Below are 24,170 nucleotides of genomic sequence, written 5' to 3'. Positions count from 1 at the left end.
CTGTAGCGGTATTTTCTTTTTTAAGATTTTATTTATTTATTCAACAGAGATAGAGACAGCCAGCGAGAGAGGGAACACAAGCAGGGGGAGTGGGAGAGGAAGAAGCAGGCTCATAGCGGAGGAGCCTGATGTGGGGCTCAATCCCAGAACGCTGGGATCACGCCCTGAGCCGAAGGCAGACATTTAACGACTGAGCCATCAGGCGCCCCTGTAGTGGTATATTAAACAAGCAAAACGGTAGGATATAATAAAAATGCACCTATATGTTGTTTCTCATGATCCCTTTAAAATGTACTCAGTGGGCAAGGTTTATTCCACCCTCCTGAATGAAGCTCAGGTTTGACTTTTCTGATCACGCTTAGATAATTGGAAGTCCAGACAACATCATAAGAGGCAAATCTATTTTTAATTCAGTAATTAGAATGTCTTGTCCAAGATATGAATCAACATATATTAACACTTCAATCTGCATGCACAGGTTAGGATTTCCCCAGCTGCACACCTTTAGGTAGGGCCTGGTTTCAGGTGGGATGCTTGCATTTACGGAGGAAAACATAGTGAATTTCTTCTTTTCTCATTTACTACTTTGAGGAAGGAGGTAGAACCGGGAGCAGACAATTTATACTTAACTTCTATCGTAAGATCATCTCATACTCTTTGGGTCTAGGAAATTTGTGTCTGTAATTTTTTAGATTAAAATATTATACATCATACGCCGCAGTGGAGCTTTACAAAATGAGAACATCCATGTAACTAGCTCCCAGATCAAAAAACTCAGTATTTCCAGACCCCAGAACTCTCCCTTATACCACCTCTTAATCACTATGCTTATCTCTATCAATATAGATTAGTTTTGCCTATTTTTTTTTTACCTTTCCATAAATGGAATTATACGGAGTGTACTATTTTGTATCTGGTTTCTTTCACTCAATGGGTGTGAGATTTATCCATGTGATTAAATGATTCAGCAAGCCATTCTCTAATTTATTGCTGGATAATACTCTATTCTATGAATATATCACATTTACTTATCCATTCCACTGTTGATAGACATTTAGAAAGCTTTCAGTTTGAGCTAATATGAAAAATTCTGCTATGAACATCTTGTACATGCCTTTGATTTATATATGTATACATTTCCGTCAAACTAATTATGGGAATTATGATTGGAACTGCAGGGTCCAAAGGTCCAGTAAGAGTTTAAAGCTGTCTTCTTCTGTGTTGAAGACTTTTGTAGATTTTTCTGAGGCTCCTTGCTTGTATCTTCCACCTTTCACTCCTGTGACATGGGCAAAAGAATTTCTGTCTGCTGCTCTCCATCAACTTCTGGTTTTCCAACGGTACTCCACATCGTCTCATTCTTGGAAACTCATTGCCCTCTGCATGAGTCTTCTTCTTTTTTAAAATATTTTATTTATTTATGTATTTGAGAGAGAGAGAGAGAGAGTGAGCATGCACAAGCAGGGAGTAGTGGCAGAGGGAGAAGGAAAGGGAGAAGCAGGCAACCCACCGAGCAGGGAGCCCAATATGGGGCTCGATCCCAGGACCCGGGATCATGACCTGAGCCAAAGGCAGATGCTTAATTGACTGAGCCACCCAGCTCCCCTGCATGAGTCTCCTTGGTCAGAAGTCAACAAGGCTCCAGTCTGCCCTACCCTCCACATCCCCCCACCAAGGGAGATGTATATCAAGTTCTCCAAGAGGGCTTCTTAAAGTCCTTGACTGGAGAGTTGGGAGGAACTTTCTATCTCTGTTGCTTGGTGATCTGGGACACAAAATAAATCATAAATTTTCTCCAAAGAAATCTCTTCAAAATTGTCCTTGAGTCCCCCCACATCTGAAACTTTTTAATGTTCTTAGAGTTGGCATGGGGTCCAAGATGGGTTACTATTCCTTCAAAAATCTACATATTGGTCTGTCTCGTGACTCACTTTGTTTTTTGGGTTTTTTTTTTTTCCTTGTACATACAAATCTTTTATTGGCCATCAGTCCACATCACAGTCACTTTGGAACACCACCTCAACAGGAAGGACTTTTAATAATGTTGTTTATTATTCTTATAAATGTTTAAAATTAATTTTGTCAGGGGTGCCTGGCTGACTCAGTTGGTAGTGCATGCAACTCTTGATCTCAGGATTGTGGGTTCAAACCCCAATTTGGGTGTAGAGATAACCTAAAATAAAATCTTTTAAAAAACTAAATTAATTAAACAAATAAATAAAATTAATTTTATCAACGGGTGCCAGGCTGGCTCAGTCAGTAGCATGCAACTCTTGATCTCAGGGTTCAAGCCCTATGTTGGGTGTAGAGATTACTTAAAAACAAAAACAAAAACAAAAACAAACTTTCAGGGTGCCTGGGTGGCTCAGTCAGTTAAGTGTCTGCCTTTGGCTCAGGTCATAATCCTGGGGTCCTGGGATCAAGGCCCGAGCATGGCTCTCTGCTCAGGGAGGAGCCTGCTTCTCCCTCTCCCTCTACCACTCTCCCTGCTTGTGCCTGTTCTCTCGCTCTCTCCCAAATTAATAAGTAAAATCTTTTAAAATATATAAATGAATAAAAATAAAAATTTAAAAATCTTTAAAAATTTTTTACATAAATAAAATTTTATCAAGTAATTAAACAACAAGAAAGCTTCCCTCTCTTGTGAAAGATGTTGTATTTCTTTTGTTTAATCTATTGTATTATTTTTTTTTTAGTTGACACATAATATTACATTAGTTTCAGGTATTTAACGTAACAATTCAACAAATTTCTACATTATGCTACACTCACCACAAACGTAGCTACCATCTGTCACCATATAATGCTAGTACAATATCAATGACTATATTCCTTATGCTGTTCCTTTCATTTTATTAAAAAGATTTATTTATTTATTTTAGAGAGAGAGAGAAAGAATGCCTGTGTGCAAGAGTGGCAGGGAGGGGTGGGGGGGGGATCTGCAGGCTACTTCCCACCCAGTGTGGAACTAGACCTCAGGCTTGATCCCACAACCCATGAGATCACGACCTGAGCCACTATCAAACAGTCAGACACTTTACTGACTGAGCCACCCAGGCGCCCCTGTAGTCAACAGAATCTTAAGCTAGATATTTCAAGCAGAAAGGTATTTATTATACTTAATGCAAGAGCTTACTGAGTAACCAGAAGGGCTGAAGGAAAAGGCTTTATGCTGAGTGTAAGAGACAGTAACCTGGTGGCCTGTAATGAAACGTGCCTCTTGGTTGTCTAACACCTGTGGATACCTCATCCCTTAAAACTGGAGTGGCTCTGGTACTTGTTTTAACCAATAAAATCAATAAAGTGATACTGTACCAGCTCTGTCCTAGGTTCTAGAAAGACCTGGCACCAATTGCTCTTGTACTCTGGAGAAACTCTCTGCCTCTAAGAAGTCCAGGTACCCTAGGGGAGAAACCAGTTGCAGACCTGAGGAGGAACCCAGCCAATTGTGAGAACAAAGGCCACAGACATATGGAGCTCTTCCAGCCAGCCTCCAGCTATTTGAGTTACTCTAACCAAGGCACTAGACGAGTAAGTAAAGAAGCCATCTTGGATGGCTCAGCCCCTGCAGGCACCACATGGAGGAATAATGAAGTATTCCTTCTGTGCCCTGTCCAAATTTTTTTGACTCACAGAATTATGAGAAATAGTAACATGGTTGTTTTTTGAAGCCCCTAAGTTTTGAAGTAGTTTGTTACACAGCAATAAATAACTAGAAGAAGCTCCCAAAGTCTGAGGGGGAAAAAAAACTTTCCAAAATCCTACCACAGAATTGACCCGCAAGGTTCGATGATTCATTAGTTGCGTATAACACCCAGTGCACCATGCAATACGTGCCCTCCTTACTACCCATCGCCAGTCTATCCCATTCCCCCACTCCCCTCCCCTCTGAAGCCCTCAGTTTGTTTCTCAGAGTGAAGCCCTTATTTTTATTTCTGTTACAGTTAATTGTATTATTTTTGCCTTATAGTTAATTGTGTTTTATTCTTTTTTTTTTAAGATTTTATTTACTTCTTTGAGAGAGAGAGCACAAGCAGGGGAAGAGGCAGAGGGAGAAGCAGACTCCCCACCGATCAGGGAGCCTAATGCGGGGGCTTGATTTCAGTACCCTGAGATCATGACCTAAGCTTAAGGCAGATGCTTAACCACCTGAGCCACCCAAGCACCTCTATGTGTTATTCTTATATTTTGCCCGTACCCCACTCCACTTCTCATCGTAACTCCGATTATTTGTAAATTTATAGAGTTGGGCAACCATCATCACAATCCGATCTGCTCCTTATTTCTGTAGTTTTGCCATTTATTGACATTTCACATAAATGGAATCATATCACATCTACTTTTAAAAGAAAAAGGATCTGTATTTGTCTTTACGTAAGTAATATATGCTTCTCCCCTAGGAGAAAGTTCTTAAAACTTCAAAAATACAGGTTAAAAAAAAAAGAAAAATATTTTAAAAAACTACTCTAACCCCACTACCAGGAGCTAATGACAGTTGACATACGGGTATACATAAAAAAGAGAGAGTAAAGTCGAAATCTTTTATTGTGGCCTACAGGCCCTGCATGATCTGGAGTCTTTCAACACCAGCTGATGCCCTGTTCCCACCATCTCTGTACACTCCAGCCAAACAGGTTTTATTTCAGCTTCAAGAATACACCAAGCTCTTTGCACATGCAATTCATCTTGCCTGGAACTCTTCCTTCACCCTGGGGATGAGTAGCTCTTTTTTTTCCTTTGAGGAACTGTAAACCTTCTCTCTATAGAAAGGTCATCCCTGATTACCTTGCCTAAATTAGTCCCAAACTCACCTTCCTTTTCACATGTTCCCTTCATACCACCTGATTCGATCTGAAATTTATTCATTTGCCTGCTTATATTTTTGTTTATTTATCTCCTCCATTTGATTGTAAATTTCATGAGGGCAGAATGGCCAATACCAAATATGTTTAGTGCTGTATCCCGAACGCCTCTCACCAAACAGATTAAGTATTAGTGGAATGAGTGAGTTAAATAAAGCCTATTATCTTCTCTGTGCCTCAGTTCCCTCATCAAAAATGGGGGAAAAATTGTACATTCCTCATAGGATTTTTGTGAGCACATAGTAAATACTCAATAATTTTTAAAATTATTATTATCATCATCATTTTGGAATCTTTGGGGAGGACTTTTTTGGTTGCTTTATTCACTCTGGAATTTTCAGTTTTTATTCTGATTTTGTAATTTCCTTCTCTTTAAATGTCCTGTCTCTTTGGGTTGTTTAATCCCATCCTCTTTTATGTAGCTGGTGTGGGAAGAAGGCCTTGAGTCTCATCCTTCCATCCTCTACCCTGTCTAGAAGAACCAAGGGGAATTCAGAGTAGGGCCCAAGATTAAGAAGACAGGGAAGGTGTGGATGTCCAGAACTGTTGCTCTAAGCCTTCGAGAGCAATGCTTGTTTTTCCTTATTACTCTTTTTCTTGGCTTTATCTTTCTGAGCCTTTTCTCAACTGTAGAGAAAAGTTTTCATGGCCCTTAGGACTGGCCAAGATTAGGCTGTTTGTAGTGAGGTTTGAGGCTATAGGGATTTAAAAAAATACCCTAAGATCCCTTGAGATTCAACCCAGCACAATAAATGCAAGAGTTACACCTTAGGGATCAAAGACATGATTCCTTAGCAAAGAACAATGTGCTTTATCTGAGCTGTTCTCTATACGTATCTCTTCATGACTTCCAGGGTAGACCACTAACCAAGGTCACAATGCTGCTGCTCTCCCTTTCTTTCCATCAAAGACATGATTAACACGTAGAATTGTGATGTGTCTCTCTATCCCAATGACCCTACTCCTACAAGTAAATTAGGACAAGAAGTGTTCATGTTAGGATCAGGAAATCATTCTGGGGACGGTGGTGATGGTTGCAACACAATGTAAATGTAAATGTACTGAATGCCACTAAATGCACACTTAAAAATTGTTAAAATGGTAAATTTTTTGTTATATTTTATCACAATAAAAAAAGTGTTCTTTTGAATGCAGCTACCCTAGCTTTCGTAAATAGAAAAAAAAAAATCCTTTGAAAGCTTTACGGTACCATATCAAGAATAAACTTGAACAGGATCTAAAGATAAAATTTCACTGTATCTTTTTCCTCCTTTTTGTTCTATCCTAACCAGGAAGCATGAAGTAGGAGTGGGTAAAAGATATTAAATTGAATTTGAGAGGCTTGACCAAATCTAAGCTGGATTGATGAGATTAGACTGAATGAGAAGTTGAGTTTTCCATCTTCCAGAACTAATTCTATGTCTTACTGTTCCCCTTACTTAAAATGTCAGCAAAGAAAACACATGACAGCTTCTCAGCATTGCTCCTGCACAACATTTATGACCATTTCCTCAGTCCTGCAGCTATTTGGACGATTGTACCTTATTATGCGTAAATCCACACTTGAACTTCATAATGAGTGGGGTCATATTTCCCTTATCTATTCATATACACTAATGTGAAATTATAACTACAATCTAGTTTATGGTATTTAATTTTTATACGGAGAGGAAATGTATAACTTCATTAAAAAGACAAAATTTTCTACATCTGCACTGTCCTCAAAAAACCATTCTGGCATTCACTAGTGATGATGTTGCATGTGGATAAAATGTCCTACAACCATTACCAGCATATTGCTTACTCGTGCCATTAAGTTACAAATTTTATGATGTGAAAACTAAGCTCGAGTGAGTATACACAACACTAAATAATTCTGAACCCCAGAAGTCCATGTCACTGAAACAGTGCAAAAAGGAAAATAATTTCCAAATAGTCAGTGGAATAAAATTACAGCCTAGTTTTCCTAGTTCTGTATTTACATTTTCACAATCAGTATTTCTTCAATTTTTATGTGGTTTAAAATTATTATTATATCTTCCTTTCCAAACATTTGTACATAGCTTTTCAATACTGTTTTATTTTATATTGCTTAAATCCTGTGTATTTAATTTGATTCTACTACTCATAGATAACTTATAATAGAAAGACTGTAATATTATGAAGATTTGGAAATATTATACGAAGTTCTTTGGTTTGAAAAGATAAATAAAGTGCCCATAGAACGGCAGAATCCAATTCCCTTCTCTCAACTCTGAGAGCTATTTGTTGCTTTATGTTGGCATATTTTACTCCTTCTCTTGTGGTATAGATATTTTTGTTTTTTGAACTCCTATGGAGAGTAAGATAGTATCTGAGATGTTCAATAAATATCTGCAGTTGAATATATATTGGTTAGTTAAAACAAAAATGGGAGAACTACATCACCCAAAGATAAATTACTACCTAGAACTAATGGTTCATAAACATGCTTAGGCAGGAAAGAAACAGCTAGATATACTAGAGAACACACAAGGATCGTAGCCAGAATAGAGGAACAGGAGAGGAAGCCAACAGAAATATAAGAACCAAAACAAAGTTAAAAAGACAAAGACTGCCTGAGCAGCATATGATAGCCTAAATCAAAGGAGGGACTCCTTTTTCCTCCTAGGAGATGGGTACCAGGGCAGCGGAAAAACTAGCTTGCACAGTAAGATCAAGGAGGACAACATATGATTTAAGAATTAAATTACTGGCTAGGACAAAAGGGACAGAAGAAATGGACTAAGACATAGTCCTACCCCTCCAGGCATTTCAATCATTTTGAACCCCTAAGTGATGAGATTTCAGCTTCCATTTGTATAGTTTACTTAGTGTGATGGTTTGTTCTGTGCCAACTTGAATAAGGTGGGTCACATTTCCCAAAATCCTCTTCCCTGAAAGATTCCAAATTAGAGTTGGAAGAATTTCAGAGAGATTTGGAAGGTGGAAGTGAAGCAGCAGCCATTACTCTGCAAGTCCTTGTGGTTAGATGCTGGAATAGACACATGTAGAGGACCCGCAGTTTCAGCTTGTCTTCATTGTCCTCCAATCCATACCTGGCTCTTCTTCCCAACTTTTGACGCTGTTGACCAACAGTGGCCCCAGGCCCTACATCAGATGCTTATTAGCTAATCTGCAGGGGTGGTAGCTGAATGGAGGGACAACTTCCCAGAGAGTTCCCCATAAGCCTTCCCAAGTCAGTCCTATTTTGGCAGTTGGACATGTTTGGTTTCTTAGGTTGACTCCTTAGTTCCTACCTCTCTCATCTTCTAATGTGTTTCTTGGAACTTCACTTCAGTTCCAGCCATGATTGTAAAGTTCTACTTCCTGTAAAAAAGAAAAAGAAAAAAGAAACTCTTCTCCCATAACTCATAGTGGTTCTGCTTCCCTGACTAAAAAAGTTGTTAATTTCGGAAGAAATGAGCTAACTAAACAATCCTCAAGTAATTATGTTAGGTTTAATAAAGTCCCCCTTTAAGAGCTTTCTTTGTTGTTTGTAGTAGAAATATATGAAATTAGGGGGACCTTCATTCATCTGGTGTGAAATATGAAATTACTAACTCTGACTGGATCTCTGATCTCAAAGATCTTCCAAACTAATTAGAGAGAGAGATTTACCTAAATGTATTATATGGATATGTATGGCAGATATCATTGTTTGGCTTACTGAATTCCTATTGACAACCCTTTCCTCACTTGCACTTTCCAGCTAGGAGTGGCTATGTAGTAGAATATTGTTCAATGAGATAAAATGAGACGTCTGCTCAATGTGACTTTTGGAAGAACGTTTCTTTTTCTTTTTCTTTTTTTAAGATTTTATTTATTTATTTGAGAGAGTACAAGTGGGGCAGGGAGGAGCAGAGGGAGAGGGAGAAGCAGGCTCCCCACTGAGCGGTGAACCTGCATTGGGCTCGAGCCCACGACCTTAGAATCATGACCTGAGCTGAAGGCAGATGATTAACTTAACCGACTGACCCACCCAGGCACCCTAGAACTTTTGTTTTCTAAATAAAAAGAGATGGACCTGTGTAGCCTATCCCTTCATTCTATGCACTTTTTTCCTACCTAAAATTCAGATGTGGTTCCCAGAAAGCAGTCATCTGCTTACAAGTAGACAAACCAGCATGAGGAAAAGGTCAAGTGAATTGAAGAGACATTGGCCCCAAAGTAATCAAGCTACAATACCAGCATCTATCTCTTAATTTCTTTTGCATAAGCCACTACAGCAGAGTTTTCTGTTAATTAAAGGTGAAAGCATTTTAAATTGAGACAATATGTTAATTTCAAAAATGAGTACTACAGAAAGTAGAGTATATAGGATTTTAGAATAGGATGATGAGGCCAGGAAGAGACCTAAGAGGAGCAACTACATCTGGACTTTCAAGAGAGGAAAAAAAATTAATAAGCAGAGAATGATTGAAGGGTATTTCTGAGGAAGACAGTGGTATTAAGAAAGGCACAGGGAGAAAAGCATAAAACATAAACCAATATTTTAATTCATGCATGAGCTAATGAAGTTTCTATACTGGAGTGGTGCATTGAGAAAATAAAGAAGGAAAAGTTACCAGGATAATGTAGTGACAGGAAATATTTACCAAAGGCCTGCTTTGTGTCAGGCGTTGTGTCCTTAGGACACAGTCATGAATAAAACCAAGCCCCTGCTCTTATGGAGTTCAATTCCATTGGAGATGAAGGTTAAGTTGTAAGTGATGAAGTAGAGGCAAACTATTTTTAATAAACGATTTTCCACCCATGAACTTGGTGATAAAGGGAAAGAGAGAAACAAGTCCACTGGACATTGTAAATAAAACAAACATAAAATGTCTCTGAAAGGTGAAGAGATTATAGACTGGTTAGAGACTTTGGGACCCAAGGAATGACACAGTGGTGAACTGTCTGCTGGGTTTTCTTTTTGCCTCAGACATCTTGAAATAGGTTCTGGAAAGTCAGCAACTAGAAAATTCAACAGACACAAACAAAAGAGGCCATAAAAAAAAAAAAAAAAAAAAGCGCCTGCTCTCTATAGCCAGTGAACCAGGAAAGGGGTAGCCTAGCAAGACAGAAAAGTTTAGATAATTATTACCCTACTCTAACCAAACAGCAAGGACAAAAGTGTGGTCCTACCTGTATGATAAAAGAAGGAAACTTGAAACATCAGGAAGGAAGAAAGAACAATGGAAAGAGTAAAACTATAGGTAAATACAACAGATTTCACTTCTTCTCTTGAGTATTTCTAAATTATATTTGATAGTTGAATGAAAGTTATACTTTTTGATGTGGTTCTTGGTGTGTGTAAGGGAAATATTTAAGACATCCGTCTTATAAATAGTGGAGAGTAAAAGGACTAAAAGAACATTAAGGTTTCTATTCTTCACTCAAACTAGTAAAATGTCAACAGAAGTAGGCTATGGTAAATTACGTATGTATAATGTAATGCCTATGGCAACAACTGAAAAACTTATACAAAGAAATATACACAAAAAAACACTATGGATAAATCAAAATGGGATTTTAACAAAGGTTCAAATAACCTACAGGAAGGTAGGAAAAAGGAAACAAACAAGAAATACTAGAATTAAGCTCTAACATATTGATGATTGCATTAAATGTAAGTGGTCTAAATACACCAATTAAAAGACAGAGATTGGCACCGTGGATTGAAAATATGACCCAACTGTGGCACCTGGCTGGCTCAGTTGGTAGAGCATGTGACTCTTGATCTTGAGGTCATGAGTTCAAGCTCCACGTTAGGTGTAGAGATTATTTAAAAATAAGAAATTAAAAAAAATCTTTTAAAAAAACACATTTTAATCTTTAAAAAACCTTTAATCTTAAAAAACAACGTCAACAACTGGGGCGCCTGGGTGGCTTAGTTAGTAAGCATCTGTCTTTGGCTCAGGTTATGATCCTAGGGTACTGGGACAGAGCTCCACCTCCAGCTCCCTGCTCAGCAGGAGTCTGCTTCTCTCTCTTTCACTCCCCCTACTTGTGCATGCTTTCTCTCTCTCTCTCTGTCTAATAAATAAATAAAATCTTTAAAAAAATAGAAAAACCCCAACTATCTGATGTCTATAAGAAATCCACCTCAGATATAAAACATGTTAGTAAGAAGCTGCAAAAAGTCATACTATGAAAACTTTTATCAGAAAAAAGTAGGAATAGCTATATTAATATCAGATAAAGTAGACTTCGGAGCAAAAAAATTTTACTAGAAATAAAGAGGAACAATAAATAATGATAAAAGTTGATAAAGAAAATACAGCAAAAACATAGCAATTCTCAATGTGTGTATACCAAACAACAGAGCTAAATCTACAACTATAGTTGGAGACTTCAGTATCTTTCTGTCAATAATTGATAGGACAAATAAACAGAAAAAAATGAAGAATATACAAGAACTCAATGACGTCAACCAGCAGGATAGTATATAAATTGACATTTATTTAATTCTCCTCAACAAAGCAGAATAGGGTCACCTGGCTGGCTCAGTTGGTGGAGCATGTGACTCTTGATCTTGGGGTTGTAAGTTTGAGCCCCACATGGGGTACAGAGATTACTTAAAAATAAGAAAATCTTGAAAAAAACAACAACCAGAATATACAGTCATTACAAACATATGAATAGACCATATCCTGGGCCATAAAACTATCCTCAAAAAATTTAAAAGAACTATGGGGCACCTGGGTGGCTCAGTCAGTTAAGTGTCTGCCTTTGGCTCTGGTTGTGATCTCAGGGTCCCACATCTGGCTCCCTGCTCAGTGGGGAGTCTGCTTCTTCCTCTCCCTGTGCCTCTGCCTCCCACTCATGCCCCCCCAAAATAAATAAAAAATAAAATATTTTTTAAAAAATTTAAAAGAACTAAAATTATATAAACTGCTTTTTGTCCCCATTTGCAAATAACATGATTATGCTGAAAATCCCAAGAAATTATCAAAAAAACCAGAGACAAAAACAAAATACCCTCCTAAAATTAATGAGTTCAGCAAGTTTTCCAAATACAAAATAAACATACAAAAAATCAATTCTGTACAAAAAATTAAATAGTTTAAATCTAACAAATGACATATGGGACTTATAGGCTAAAAACTACAAAATGCTAATGAAAGAAATTAAAGATTATTTAAATTAGTGGACAGACATATTATGTTCATGGATTAGAAGACTCAACCTAGTAAAGATATCAATTCTCCCCAAACTTATATATAGGTTTAACATAATTCCTACCTGGGGTATCTGTGTGGCTTAGTTGGTTAAGCATCCAACTCTCAATTTTGGCTCTGATCTCAGGGTTCTGGGATTAGGCTCTGCATGGTCTCTGCACTGGGTGTGGAGCCTGCTTAAGATTTTTCTCTCCCAGGGTGCCTGGGTGGCTCAGTAAGTTAAGCATTGGCCTTCAGCTCAGGTCATGATCCCAGAGTCCTGGGATCCAGCCCTATGAGCCCCAAGAGCCCCAGGTCAGCCTCCCTGCTCAACAGGGAATCTGCTTCTCCCTCTCCCTGTGATCTTCCCCCTTACTCATGCTCTCTCTCTCTCTCTCTCAAATAAATAAATAAAATCTTAAAAAAAAAAAAAAAAAAAAGAGGGGCGCCTGGGTGGCTCAGTCGGTTAAGCATCTGCCTTCAGCTCGGTTCATGATCCCAGAGTCCTGGGATCCAGCCCCACGTAGGGCTCCCTACTCAGTGGGGAGCCTGCTTCTCCCTGTCCTTCTGCCTGCGGCTCCCCCTGCTTGTACTCTCTCCCTGTCTCTCTCTGTCAAATAAATGAATAAAATCTTTTAAGTAAATAAATAAATAACAAAGTTTAAAAAAAAAAAAGATTCTCTCTCTCCCTCGGTCCCTCCCCCACTCATTCTCTTTCTCTCAAAAAAAAAAAAAAAAAGAATAATTTCTATTAAAATCTCAGGAAGATTTTTTAAGTAGATAGAGACAAGCTTATTCTAAAATTTTTATGGAAAACGAGGAACTAGAATATCTAGAAAAAAATTAGAAAAATAAGAATAAAGTGGAAGGAATCACTCTATCTTGTTTTACAATTTATTATAGAGATTCAGTAATCAAGATAGTGTGTAGTACTTCAGTAATCAAAACCTTGGCTCAGACAGAAGACACAATGATCAATTGAACAAAATAGATGAGTTCACACAAGTATGGTAAAATGATTTTGACAAAGGTAAAAAAGCAATTCAATGAAACAAGGATAGTTTTTCAATAAAGGTGCTGGAGCCTTTGGATATCCATAGACAAAAAAAATATGAACCTCCATCTAAACATCATATCTTACCCAAAAATTAACTCAAAATGGAGCATAGATTTAAATATAAGATATTAAACTGTAAAACTTAAAGAAGAAAACATAGGAGAAAAATCTTCGCGACCCAGGGCTTGGTGAAGAGTTCTTAGACATGACAACAAAAACGTGATGTATAAAAGAAAAAAGTTGCTAAATTGGATTTCAACAATATTAACAACTTTTCGTCTGTGAAAGATCTTGTAAAGAAGATGAAAGGACAAGGTATAGACTGGGAGAAAATATTTGTAAATCACACCTGACAGAGGATTCTTACTTAAAATATAGAAAGAATGCTCAAAACTCAACAGTAAAAGCTAATCCAATTAGAAAATTGGCAAAGAACATGAAGAGACATTTCACCAAAGAGAATATACAGATGGTAAATAAGCACATGAAAAGATGTTTACTATCACTAATCATTAGGGAAATGAAAATTAAGACCACACCTATTAGAACAGTGAAAAGAAAAACTAGTGACAATTCCAAATGGTGGTGAAGGTTTGGAAAAACTAGATCTCTCATATATTGTTGGTGGGAATGTAAAATGTACAGCCATTCTGGAGAACCGTTTGGCAATTTCGTAAAAACCTAAGTATGCAACTACAATATGACCCAGTAATTGTACTCCAGGGCATGTATCCCAGAGGAAGAAAAACTTTTATCTACACAAAACATGTACAGAAGTGTTTACAGCAGTTTTAATTGTAATAGCAAAAATCTGGAAACAACCAAAATGTTCTTCAATAGGTAAATGGTTAAACTATGTAAATCTATACCATGGAATCTACTCAAATATAAAAAGTAATGAACTTTTGATATACAGAAAAAATTAAATGGGAGAGCCTGGGGGCTCAATCATTCATCCTCTGACTTTGGCTCAATCATGATCTCAGGGTCCTGGGATTGAGCCCCAATTCAGGATCCCTGCTCAGTGGGGAGTGTGCGTCTCCCTCTCCCTCTCCCTCTGCCCCTCCCTCCGCTCATGCTCGCTCTCTGTCAAATAAATAAATAAAACTTAAAAAAAAAAACTTATATGGATTTTAAAAACATTAAGGCGAATGGAAAAAGCCCGTCTGCAAAGGTCATATACTGTATGATTCCATATATGTAATGAAATGAAATGACAAAATTTGAAATGACAAAATTTCAGGGACAGAGAAATAAATGATCAGTGATTGCCAATGGTTAGGAATTGCAAGGGGTAAGGGGTTAGGATGAGTCTAAAGTGGTGGTAGCAGTGGAGAGATATTCATGGTCATGCAGAAGAAAAAAAAAGCATTGTAGGAGACATGGGTCTCACACACACACACACACACATATTCACACACAGGTGAGAAGACACTACAAATATTGTATTTCTCTCCTTCTCCTAGCCCTATTCCTATCTTCTTAACACCTATAAACACAAGCAGATTTTCTTTGCCTTAAAAAAAAAACTTCTCTTGAACCTTTTATATATATATATATATGTATATATATATATGCACACACACACACACACACACACCTGGTTTTTCACTTTTATTTTGAAATAATTATAGATTCACAGGAAATTGCAAAAATAATACGGAAAGGTCCTGTATAACCCTTCACCCATTTCCTCTAATGGTTACATCTTAACCAACTATAGTACAATGACAAAACCAGGAAATTGACATTGGTAAAACGTGTATGTATAGTTCTATGTTATTTTTGTCACTTGGGTAGATTTTTGTCACTTGGATAGATTTCTGCAGCCACTACCACAATCAAGATATAGAACTATTCCGTCACCATGAATATCTCCCTGGTGTTACCACCCAGAGTCATCCCATCCTCTCCCTCTTACAATTCCTAACCTTTGGCAATCACCACTTATTTTTCCACCCCTAGAAGAACCAAAGGCACAAGATAATAAAAGATATCACATTAGTAGCCTATTGACCAGAAAAAGTGATCATTCCGCTTTCAAAGCTATACTTCTCAGTTACCCAAATCAGAAGGTGAGAGTGTGCAGGAAAATGAGGAAGAATGTGCAAGAAAGAAGAGGACGAAAGGAAAAAAAGGCACAAGAAACAGGCAGAAAAATGAAGAGGGGCATGGTTCACAGACATGTGAGATGAGAGAAGACTTAGCTGAGACTGGGTGTGGAGTTTTGTTTTTTTTTTTTAAGATTTTATTTATTTATTTATTTATTTATTTATTTGACAGAAGAGAGCACAAGCAGGGGGATCAGCAGGGAGACGGAGAGGGGGAAGCAGGCTCCCCGCTGAGCAGGGAGCCCGATGCGGGGCTCGATCCCAGGACCCCAAGGCCACGACCTGAGCTGAAGGCACACTTAACCAACTGAACCACCCAGGTGCCCCATGGATATGGAGAACTAAGAAAGAAGCAAACCAAGTTTCTGAGATGAGAAGTGACTATAGAGAAGGTTTTGCAGTGATTTTAAAGATTCCCCTAGAACAATACACAGTCTAGGCAGCCTTCAGAATCGGCACCAACAGCACTCGCAGGTCAACTGTTGATCCCTGCTCTGGCCTAGCCTCTTTACAGCTGTTCTAATGAGCACTCAGACTCATTAAGGCTCCTCTTATGCCATATGTCTGAGAATGACTCTCCTCTATCCATTGGTAAACCAGCTCAGTGGTATCTCTAGTCTCTGTCTTACAAACCAGCACATGTTGGTTTCTCCCATCCAAAGGGCCCAAATTTCAAATGCTTATGGAAGCTAAGGGAGGCCAGGGGAAGGTAGGCCTAGACCAGGTTTATGACATCTCTGACTGAACTAGCTCTTTGATTAATGCCCTTTATCTTCCCCTTATTCTTGCTAACTTCCCCATCACGAGGCTTGAAGGATCACACGTAAGAAAAGTTTAGGAATTGGGGTTCATACTCATGAGTTCAAGGTGTGTTATAAATACGGTGTATTAAGGTAGGGAATTATGGGTAGTCTATGTAAAAGATGTGAAGGAAGGGACTATATTACTTACTTTTTGGGGACTGTATCAAATCTCATTTGTAGAGATTTCCATTAAAACTGTTTAATGAATGTATTTTAGTCCATGAAAACATGTCAGTGCTTTTAAAGGGTTAACCTTTAAGTACATAAAAAATTCACAAAGTCAAAACAAAAACAAATGTCTTTTAAAGTGTCTTTTATCTGTTTTCTCAGACTAAGGGACTAGGGAGTTTTTCAACCTGCCCCTTCCTCTTATTCGACAAATATTTATTGAGAATAAATTTTATTTAGTGCCCGCTAAATGCCAGGCATTGATGACTGAGATGGTGCCTATTTCTTTTTTTAAAGGGGCACCTGGTTGGCTCAGTTGTTGAGCATCTGCCTTCAGCTCAGGGCGTGATCCTGGTGTTCTGGGATTGAGCCCCACATCAGGCTCCTCTGCTAGGAGCCTGCTTCTTCCTCTCCCACTCCCCCTGCTTGTGTTCTCTCTCTCTGGCCATCTCTATCTCTGTCAAATGAATAAATAAAATCTTTAAAATATATATATGTATATATATATATATACATATATATACATATATATATTCATTTGAGGGAGAGAGACAGAGAGAACACACTAGCAGGGCAAGAGGCAGTAGGAGAGGGAGAAGCTGACTCCCTGCTGAGCCAGTGGGGGGGGGGCAATGTGGGGTTTGATCCCAGGACCTGGAGATCATGACCTGAGCCGAACCCAGGTGCCGATGGTGCCTATTTCTAAGCAGTTTAGACATTAGCCTGAAGGATTGTAAATAAGAAATTATGTCACAGTAAGATGAGGTCAGAAGCCTTTCCGGTGATTTTGGGGTTGAATCTCTTAAAACTGGGAGTTAAATAGAATGGGCTGACGGTAGGGACAAGCTGGGGAACGGGGTGGGGTAGAGGAAGGTCATTAGGAAATTTGAAGCTGGAAATACTTTCTTGAGTCAAAAGACAGAAGGTGGAAGAGTGAGTGCTGGCTGCTTTTCCTTCCAGCATCTTTTTCTAATTATAAGCTCCTTGGTCTCCAGCACTGCTGGCGCCCTGCTCCACCTAGAGGTGGTGTGGGGACCACACCAAGGCGCGGACTTGAGAATTGACTGGCTGGAACATTGTCTTGGTCGCTTAACTAGAGGTGTGATTTGGGGCAGGTTGCTGCACTTTTGTGAACCTGTTTTCTCATCTGTAAAATGGGGATAGGAGCACCTTGATAAAAATGAGAGGCTGGAAATCAAGTTCATTTAGATCTCCTTTCCTGCCTCACCTCCCCCTCCCCCTCCCTCTTGCTTCTGTTGTTTTGGAAATTGTATTCTTTCTCCTTACAACTTTCTCATTGCCCTTTAATCTCTATCTTGCTGTACTTTTCCTGGCGTCCCCTCCCTAAGAAGACGGAGTATGGGGGCAGGGTGCATCAAGCCTGGCTGGAGAGGGGCACAGGCTCTCAGTAGTTCAGAAAAGCTCTCCAAGTGGCTCTGCTGAGTGCAATCCTCCCTCCTCCCTCTTCACTCCCCCTTTCCCTCCCATTCCGAACTGCTGCTCCCAGGGATCCTGGGCTTTTGTTCTCTGGAGACTTAAACTACCACCTGTTTTGCCCTGACTTACTGTTTTCGAGGGTTTTCCTTTGTTGTCTATAGACTATCACAAATTGAAATTGCCAAACTTAAAGACACCAAGAGCTAAGTTTGTACTTTCTATTTTTAACATTAACACTGAAACATCAATGCTTTTCCATTTTCCATTTTCATGTCTTTTCTGCAGACCGCCCCCCCACTCACAGTAACCACTCCCTTTTTATTTATTCAATCATTCAGCACTAGTAAAAACTTATCTTTTAATATTAATTATAGTTTATCTATTATATGTGTTTTCCCTACTTGGTTTAATGTTCCTGTAGCATCTTCCATAGCAGTAGTCTCTCAAACTTGAATATGCATAAGAATCACCTGGGGGTCTTGTTAAAATGCAGATTATGATTTAGCAAGTCTGGGGAGATAGAGCCCATGCTGCTGGGCCCTAGACCATACTTGGAATTGCAAAGCCTTAAAAGGCTTAGAACAAAGGAGGTGTGCAAGAAATGGTAGCTGGATGATGCCTTGGTCTCTCCTACCCAGTGTCTTGGAATTTTCTTCAATACATCTTTCTCCACTTTTCCTGAGCACGATTTATGGCTAAGACCTGGTAATCATTCTTTTGTGTACTTAGCTGTTCACTTTCTTGCCTTTTTCAGTCACCAGTCTCATCTAGAAATGGGTCACTTTGGGAGTACAACAGTAACCTCCAACCTCTTTCTACCGTCATCTACTTTGTAGCAAGCAAGAATAACTTTTTAAAGAATCATCTTTGCTTTCTTGCTCAGCAACCTTTAGTAGCTCCCTAGCATACATCATATCAAACTCATTCAGGCTGAGAGGCTTCAAGACCTTTCTCTAACCTTTCCCTCTTCCTTGCCAGTCCGTTTCTCTTTTTGCAACACTTGGAACCCTCTGCCTGTTGCTGAGGTATGATTTAGTCTCTTGACATTCCCCGCAGGACAATTTGCATTGGGGATGTCTTCGTTCCTTTTAAGGAAGTATCTCTTTCAATGTATTCTTCTCAATTTTTACCTACTTTAATACAGTTTTCCCTGATCTATTCCCAGTTCTGAGTTCTTCATTTAAAGGAGTATACGCTACACATTGCTATTTATGTATTTTAATATTCTTATGCTTTTTCATATTTTCATTCTGTTTTAGACAGGAAGTAGTTGTGCTTTTTGTTCATGGTTGTATCCCCAGCACCTAAAAATGCTTGACACACAGTAGGTACTTTTTGGGGGGATTCAGTGAAGCATGAAACAAAACTTAATTTTTATTAATTTTCAAAATGCCTTTTTATTTAGGAAACCTGGGTGAATGTTAATGGTTAAGTAAAATTAGACAATTTTAGTGACATAGTTCTGGTAGAGTAAAAATATTAAAATATCCATTCATACTAGAAAGCTGGGCATGTTACTACCAACTTCTTAAAAAATATATTAGCTGAAGGATCAAAAAATAAAATAATTTTAGAAATCCCTTGAAGAGTATTTTAAGAGATAAAACATGTGAGGTTTAGCAACACTTCTACACTTGACCACCACCCAGCTACCATTCTATTAAAGAAATAAAATTTAGATGCAGCTAAAATTTAGTACGGGCCCAAACCCACATCCTATCTGAAAGACTTACGCTGTCCTGTCATTGTTTTCTTCCCTTCACATTTTGCATTCGTTAGGATTGCAGTTTTAATAGTTCTCGGTCCTTTAAATTTAAAAGAAAAGAACTAGGGCTTTCTCATATTACAATCTCAAGGAAAAGGCCCATTCAGCGAGGTGTAAGAGGCCTACAAGCTGCACACCCTGCAACAGCCTCATGCTCCGATTTCATCTATGGGTTTTTGTACAGTTCTTTTTTGGGTGGATGGTGCAAACCGCGCAAGTGCAGCATTAAAGCCTCCCCACCCTGGGAAACGATGCAAGAACATGCAGCTTAGACTGCCAGGTTCTCCCTAACACACAGCCAAGGGCTGGAGGCCCGGATACCCGCCCCCAAACCTCGTCCACAACAATCGTTTCCTCCCTCCCCGCCTTTTACATACAGTACACATACAAATACACACACGCAGAGCAGCCAGCAGGGGCGGGCCGGGCCCGACCACTCTGCAAACCGCAGGGGGAAACAGCCACGGGCCGAGATTTTTTCGCCCACTCCTTTGTTCCTTCCCCCAGTATCTCCCTCCATTTGGCCGCAACTGCTGGGCAAAAGCCAACGTGGAGAGCTAGCCCCTTCTGAAGTTCCGCTTCCGAGCCACACACCTCAGGCCGGTGCGGCGCTGCCCCCCCTCCCTCGGGCAGCAGTTGGTCCCGCCCCAGTGCTAGCGGGCCCCGAGCGGGAGCCGCGCGGGAGCAGCGCAGCGACGGCGGCGGCAGCGGCGGCGGCGGTTGCGATTCGGAGCCGTTGAGACGCCTCTGCGGCAGCTGGTGGCGCAGGTGGCTTGCGTGGACGCGGGCAGAGGCGGCCGGCCCGCCACCGCAGCCTCAGCGCCCGCGGCCCCGGCAGGTGAGCGGGCGGCGGGGACTCGCCCCGCCCCCCCTCAGTGGCCTCGCTCCTGGCTGTAGCGGGGAAGTGGCCGCGGCCCGCCCGGGAGCCGCGGGGCGGCCCGGGGCTGCGACCGTCGGGAAGCAGGTTGGGGGAGATGTCCGGTGTGGACGGGAGGGGGACGTTACCCTTTTCTTTGCCATCTTTTTTCCCTCTCCCCAGACCTCCTCCCTCTTGGGGCTTAAGCCCGGAGAAAAAAGCCCGAGGAAAGATGGGGCGGGAGAAAGGGGAATTGGGGGCTGAGAAGCATCTTAGCCTCAGGTGGTGGCGTCTTTTCGGTCGTCGAGCGGTGGACCTGCCGAAGCCTGGAGTGGTAGCTCCCGGGCTGCGGAGGCCGCGCACTCGCGGGGGAGGAGCGGGAGGCGGCTCTCCCCTCACTCTCCCACCCCCACCCCTCCCCGGCCCTCCCCTCCCCCTCCCCCGGGCCTCCCCGTGCGGCCCCTCCCTTCGGGTTTCTGAGCATTAACCGCCCTCGGTGCTCTCCCTCGCAGGCGCGTCGGGACGCCCCGAGGCATCTTTCCCCTCCCGCTGCCCCGGGAGCCTCGGCTCCTGTCGGCCCTCCGGCATCCCTTCGCCGTCCGCACCGCCGCGCCTCCTCCCCGGGCTTCAGACCCCCGGCCTCGCCCCCGAAACATGACTCGCGATTTCAAACCTGGAGACCTCATCTTCGCCAAGATGAAAGGTTATCCTCATTGGCCAGCTCGAGTGAGTGATTTTAGCCTTCGCATTTAGCGGTGCTACCTTCCTCAGGGGCCTACTTCCTACCCTTCCTCTTAATTTTGTTCTGTGTCCTTTCTCCCCCTCGCTTTCCTTTGGTCTCATTTGTAACCTTTCGTTTTAGCTTTTTGCCCAGGGATCTACCGTGGAATTGTAAAAATCCAGGTGTTTCCACTTAAGCGTTTCCCAATGGGTTTGTTTTTGACAGACTTGGGCAGGTTTTCTTAATAGGAAATATTTAAACGTGATGCCAGTTAATAATGTCCCATTGTAGGTGAAAATAATCCAGGTTGGATTTTGTTTACCGTTTAATGAAACATTGACATTTTAAAAATTTTGAGTAAAATGCAGAGTATCCGTGGAGTTTATGCAGACTGTTGGATGTCAGGGATGTGATTACATTGGTTTCATAGGGATTTTTTATGTTTTGTAGTTGATGAGGCCTTCTGGATTTGCTTGTTTAATAAAGAGATTTAGGACTGGATATTCTTGAAAATTTTACAATAAGTTTTTTTGTAAATTTATTTTCATGTTTGTATTCGTGAAGTTTGCCTTATGACCTTGAACAAGTTGTTTTACCTCTTTTGTTTCCCATAGGCAAAAGAGCGGTAGACCCAGTTTCCTAGGTTCACATCTAGCGGTACAGAGAGGTAATTAAGGCCCAGGATTTTTTGGTGACATTTAAGGATTGAGACTAATACCTAAACGCCATTTTCAGAAAAAGAGGTCTTTTTGTTAGCTTATGGACTCAGGTTCTAAGAGCATGATAGAACCAAAAAACTGTTGACATCCATTAGATTAGAATGCTCAAGATCTTTTTAAAATATAAACTCAGCATTCTAAAGTTGTAATTTCCACTAATTTACTCTTGTTTGAGGAGTGCATTTCTTAAGGACAATTAAGTCCTATATTTTTAATTATGTCAGCTGGGAGAAAACATACCCATTGGTTACAGAGAATCATGTAGTGTGTTTGCTGACTGCTGTCCAAGTATAAAATGTTTACTGTTCTCTTGATTTTTCCCATCCAGTTCTTGCTTACAGGTTTCCTTCCTAAACCTGGAAAGATTCCCCCCACCCCATCTATCAAGTCCACCTTTTCACTGGAGTCTTATCTTGAACAGTCCTTACTCATAATTCTTATCTATATATTTGACACTCAAGTTTATTTCCTTTGTGATAACATTTTAACTCTTAGGTGCATGCTTTGATTTCCAAATAGATTATAAGTTTTTTTTTTTGTTAGTTTTAGATTGTAAGTTTCTTGAGGGCAATAGGCATAAACTGAATTTCTTCATGTCCCCCACTGTCCTTAGTATGTAATCATGTACTCATAAAACACTATTTCTTGTTTGAATAGAGGAGAGGGAAACTGGGCAGGTTTAAGGTCCCTTCAAGATACTTTTTTTCCCATGGTTTTAACATCCTTATTTATTTCGAGGTGTTACAAAATCTGAGGTTGTGGGGTACGTCTGTATTCACATGTCGATGCTACACTACAGTTAAAAGCCAAATGAAAATGTTTAAAAAGTTACCTACTTTTCTTAGAAATTGTCCTCTCCACATGCTTCACTGTGTTAGGTGATTAAGAGTCCGTTCTGCTAAAAGCAAAATAAGTAGCCTTAGGAGGGCCAGAGTATTTTCCTTCTTTAATAAATTCTATATTCAATAAGTTCACTTGGATTGGAATGGGAAATTTTTGTCTCTTTCCTCCTTTTTTTCTTTAGAAGCAGCTGAATTTGGTTTTGTATTGTGTGTGTCTGAGCATTATATTCCTTTTTCTATCTTCTTCAGTCTTAACAAAGTATGTCTTTGCTCTAGAGAAATTAGGGTATTATTATCTGTGAAGATGACAGTTGTGCGTATTTTGATTTTAATGTTTTTTGTCTCTATTTGAAACGTCATTAATTTTTAAGTTTTGCATGTTCTTGTAATCCTGTATCAGTAATAATTGTGTTTACAGTCAACTTTTTAAAAATTGCCTAACGCTTATTAAACTCCGTAGGTCCTGCACATTTGAAACTGTTTCCTAGCGGAAAGAAGCATATGAACTGGGTTAACAGAAAATATCCCTTAAGGGCTCTAAGGATTTTCACAGTTCTTGGGACCTTCTCATGAGGTTGAAATGACCAGTATAATGATGGTATAGGTGAGGAAATTAAAGTCCCTAAGAGTCTTAGGTAATATTTATTCTGTTGATGTCTGAAACCTTCAGACTTCCAAACAGTCAAATCACTTTCACGGTCTTTTCTTCAGCATGGTAATGCATATAGAGCATAGTAGGTCCTCAGGTGGCCTGCTCCCTTCTTAACAAAGCTAATTGATTTTTTAAAATGTCTTTGAAATTAGGAAGGTCGTGACACAGAAAGGTTATTGTGAAGTTAAGTAAGGAAAAAATAGAAATGTTAAATTCTGATTTGATATTGGTGCCTGATGGCTTTACCTTTGAGGTGTGCTTTTCGTTTGTTAAGAGAAAGTAGCAAGTATTACGGATACGTTAGACATGATAGCACCTGATACTTTCTTCATTACTTAGAATGATTGAAAGAGAAATGAAAAAGGAACAGAACTTCATCCTATTCAGCCATGTAGGTACAAGATCTTTCTAGAACAAGTGTTTCAAACTTTGAGAAATAATGCTTGAAACTTTCATTAATGTCTGCTTTTACATCACTCTGATGTTTGTATAGCCTCCCTGCAGAAATCCCATTTAGGATTTTTGAACAGGTTTGGGCTCCCTTATCTAAAATGCTCAGGGTCAGATATGTTTAAAAATTCAGAATTCGAGGTAACCATGGTACATATGGTATATATTTTGCTCCTGGTAGGCTTCTAGAATGGCACGTGGTAATCTAACAGAGAAGCATCAGTAGAAACACTGGTGGATAAAAGAAATGACAAAATAGCTTCAGTGTTCAGGTTTTGCCACCAAAGAGTTTTGAGAAATATTTTGGGTTTCAGAACTTCTTGGGTTTCAGAACTTTGTGGGTTTCAGAACTGGAATAGGGATCATGACCTATAGAACTGGTCTACTTTTATCAGATCCCTTTTGGATATCTTGTTCTCACTTTATTCTGGTGTGTTGAGGTGTGTATGATTTAAAAGATTTTAATTTTCTGATCTTTCTTTTAGGTAGATGAAGTTCCTGATGGAGCTGTAAAACCACCCACAAACAAACTACCCATTTTCTTTTTTGGAACTCATGAGACGTAAG

The 24,170-nt window shown here is 39.8% G+C and overlaps 1 protein-coding gene across 4 annotated transcripts in view; it reads left to right on the top strand.

The window, feature by feature from the left end:
* Window positions 1–20,020: 20,020 nt before the first annotated feature.
* Window positions 20,021–24,170, top strand: part of PSIP1 (PC4 and SRSF1 interacting protein 1) — a 39,223-nt gene continuing 35,073 nt past the window's right edge. For 2 of the 4 annotated variants that reach the window (XM_026506504.4, XM_026506505.4), the window contains exons 1-3: window positions 20,042–20,201; window positions 20,732–20,945; window positions 24,089–24,165. In XM_026506504.4, coding sequence (XP_026362289.1) covers window positions 20,874–20,945; window positions 24,089–24,165 — 149 coding nt within the window. In that variant the 5' untranslated portion in view covers window positions 20,042–20,201; window positions 20,732–20,873. Of the gene's footprint in view, window positions 20,202–20,731; window positions 20,946–24,088; window positions 24,166–24,170 lie in introns of all 4 variants that reach the window. The other 2 variants (XM_026506502.4, XM_026506506.4) reach the window with 2 other exon arrangements.

The sequence above is a fragment of the Ursus arctos genome, unplaced genomic scaffold, assembly GCF_023065955.2.
Source record: "Ursus arctos isolate Adak ecotype North America unplaced genomic scaffold, UrsArc2.0 scaffold_18, whole genome shotgun sequence".
NCBI lineage: Eukaryota > Metazoa > Chordata > Mammalia > Carnivora > Ursidae > Ursus > Ursus arctos.
Note: the sequence above shows the minus strand (reverse complement) of the source record. Positions and strands in the feature narration are given on the sequence as shown.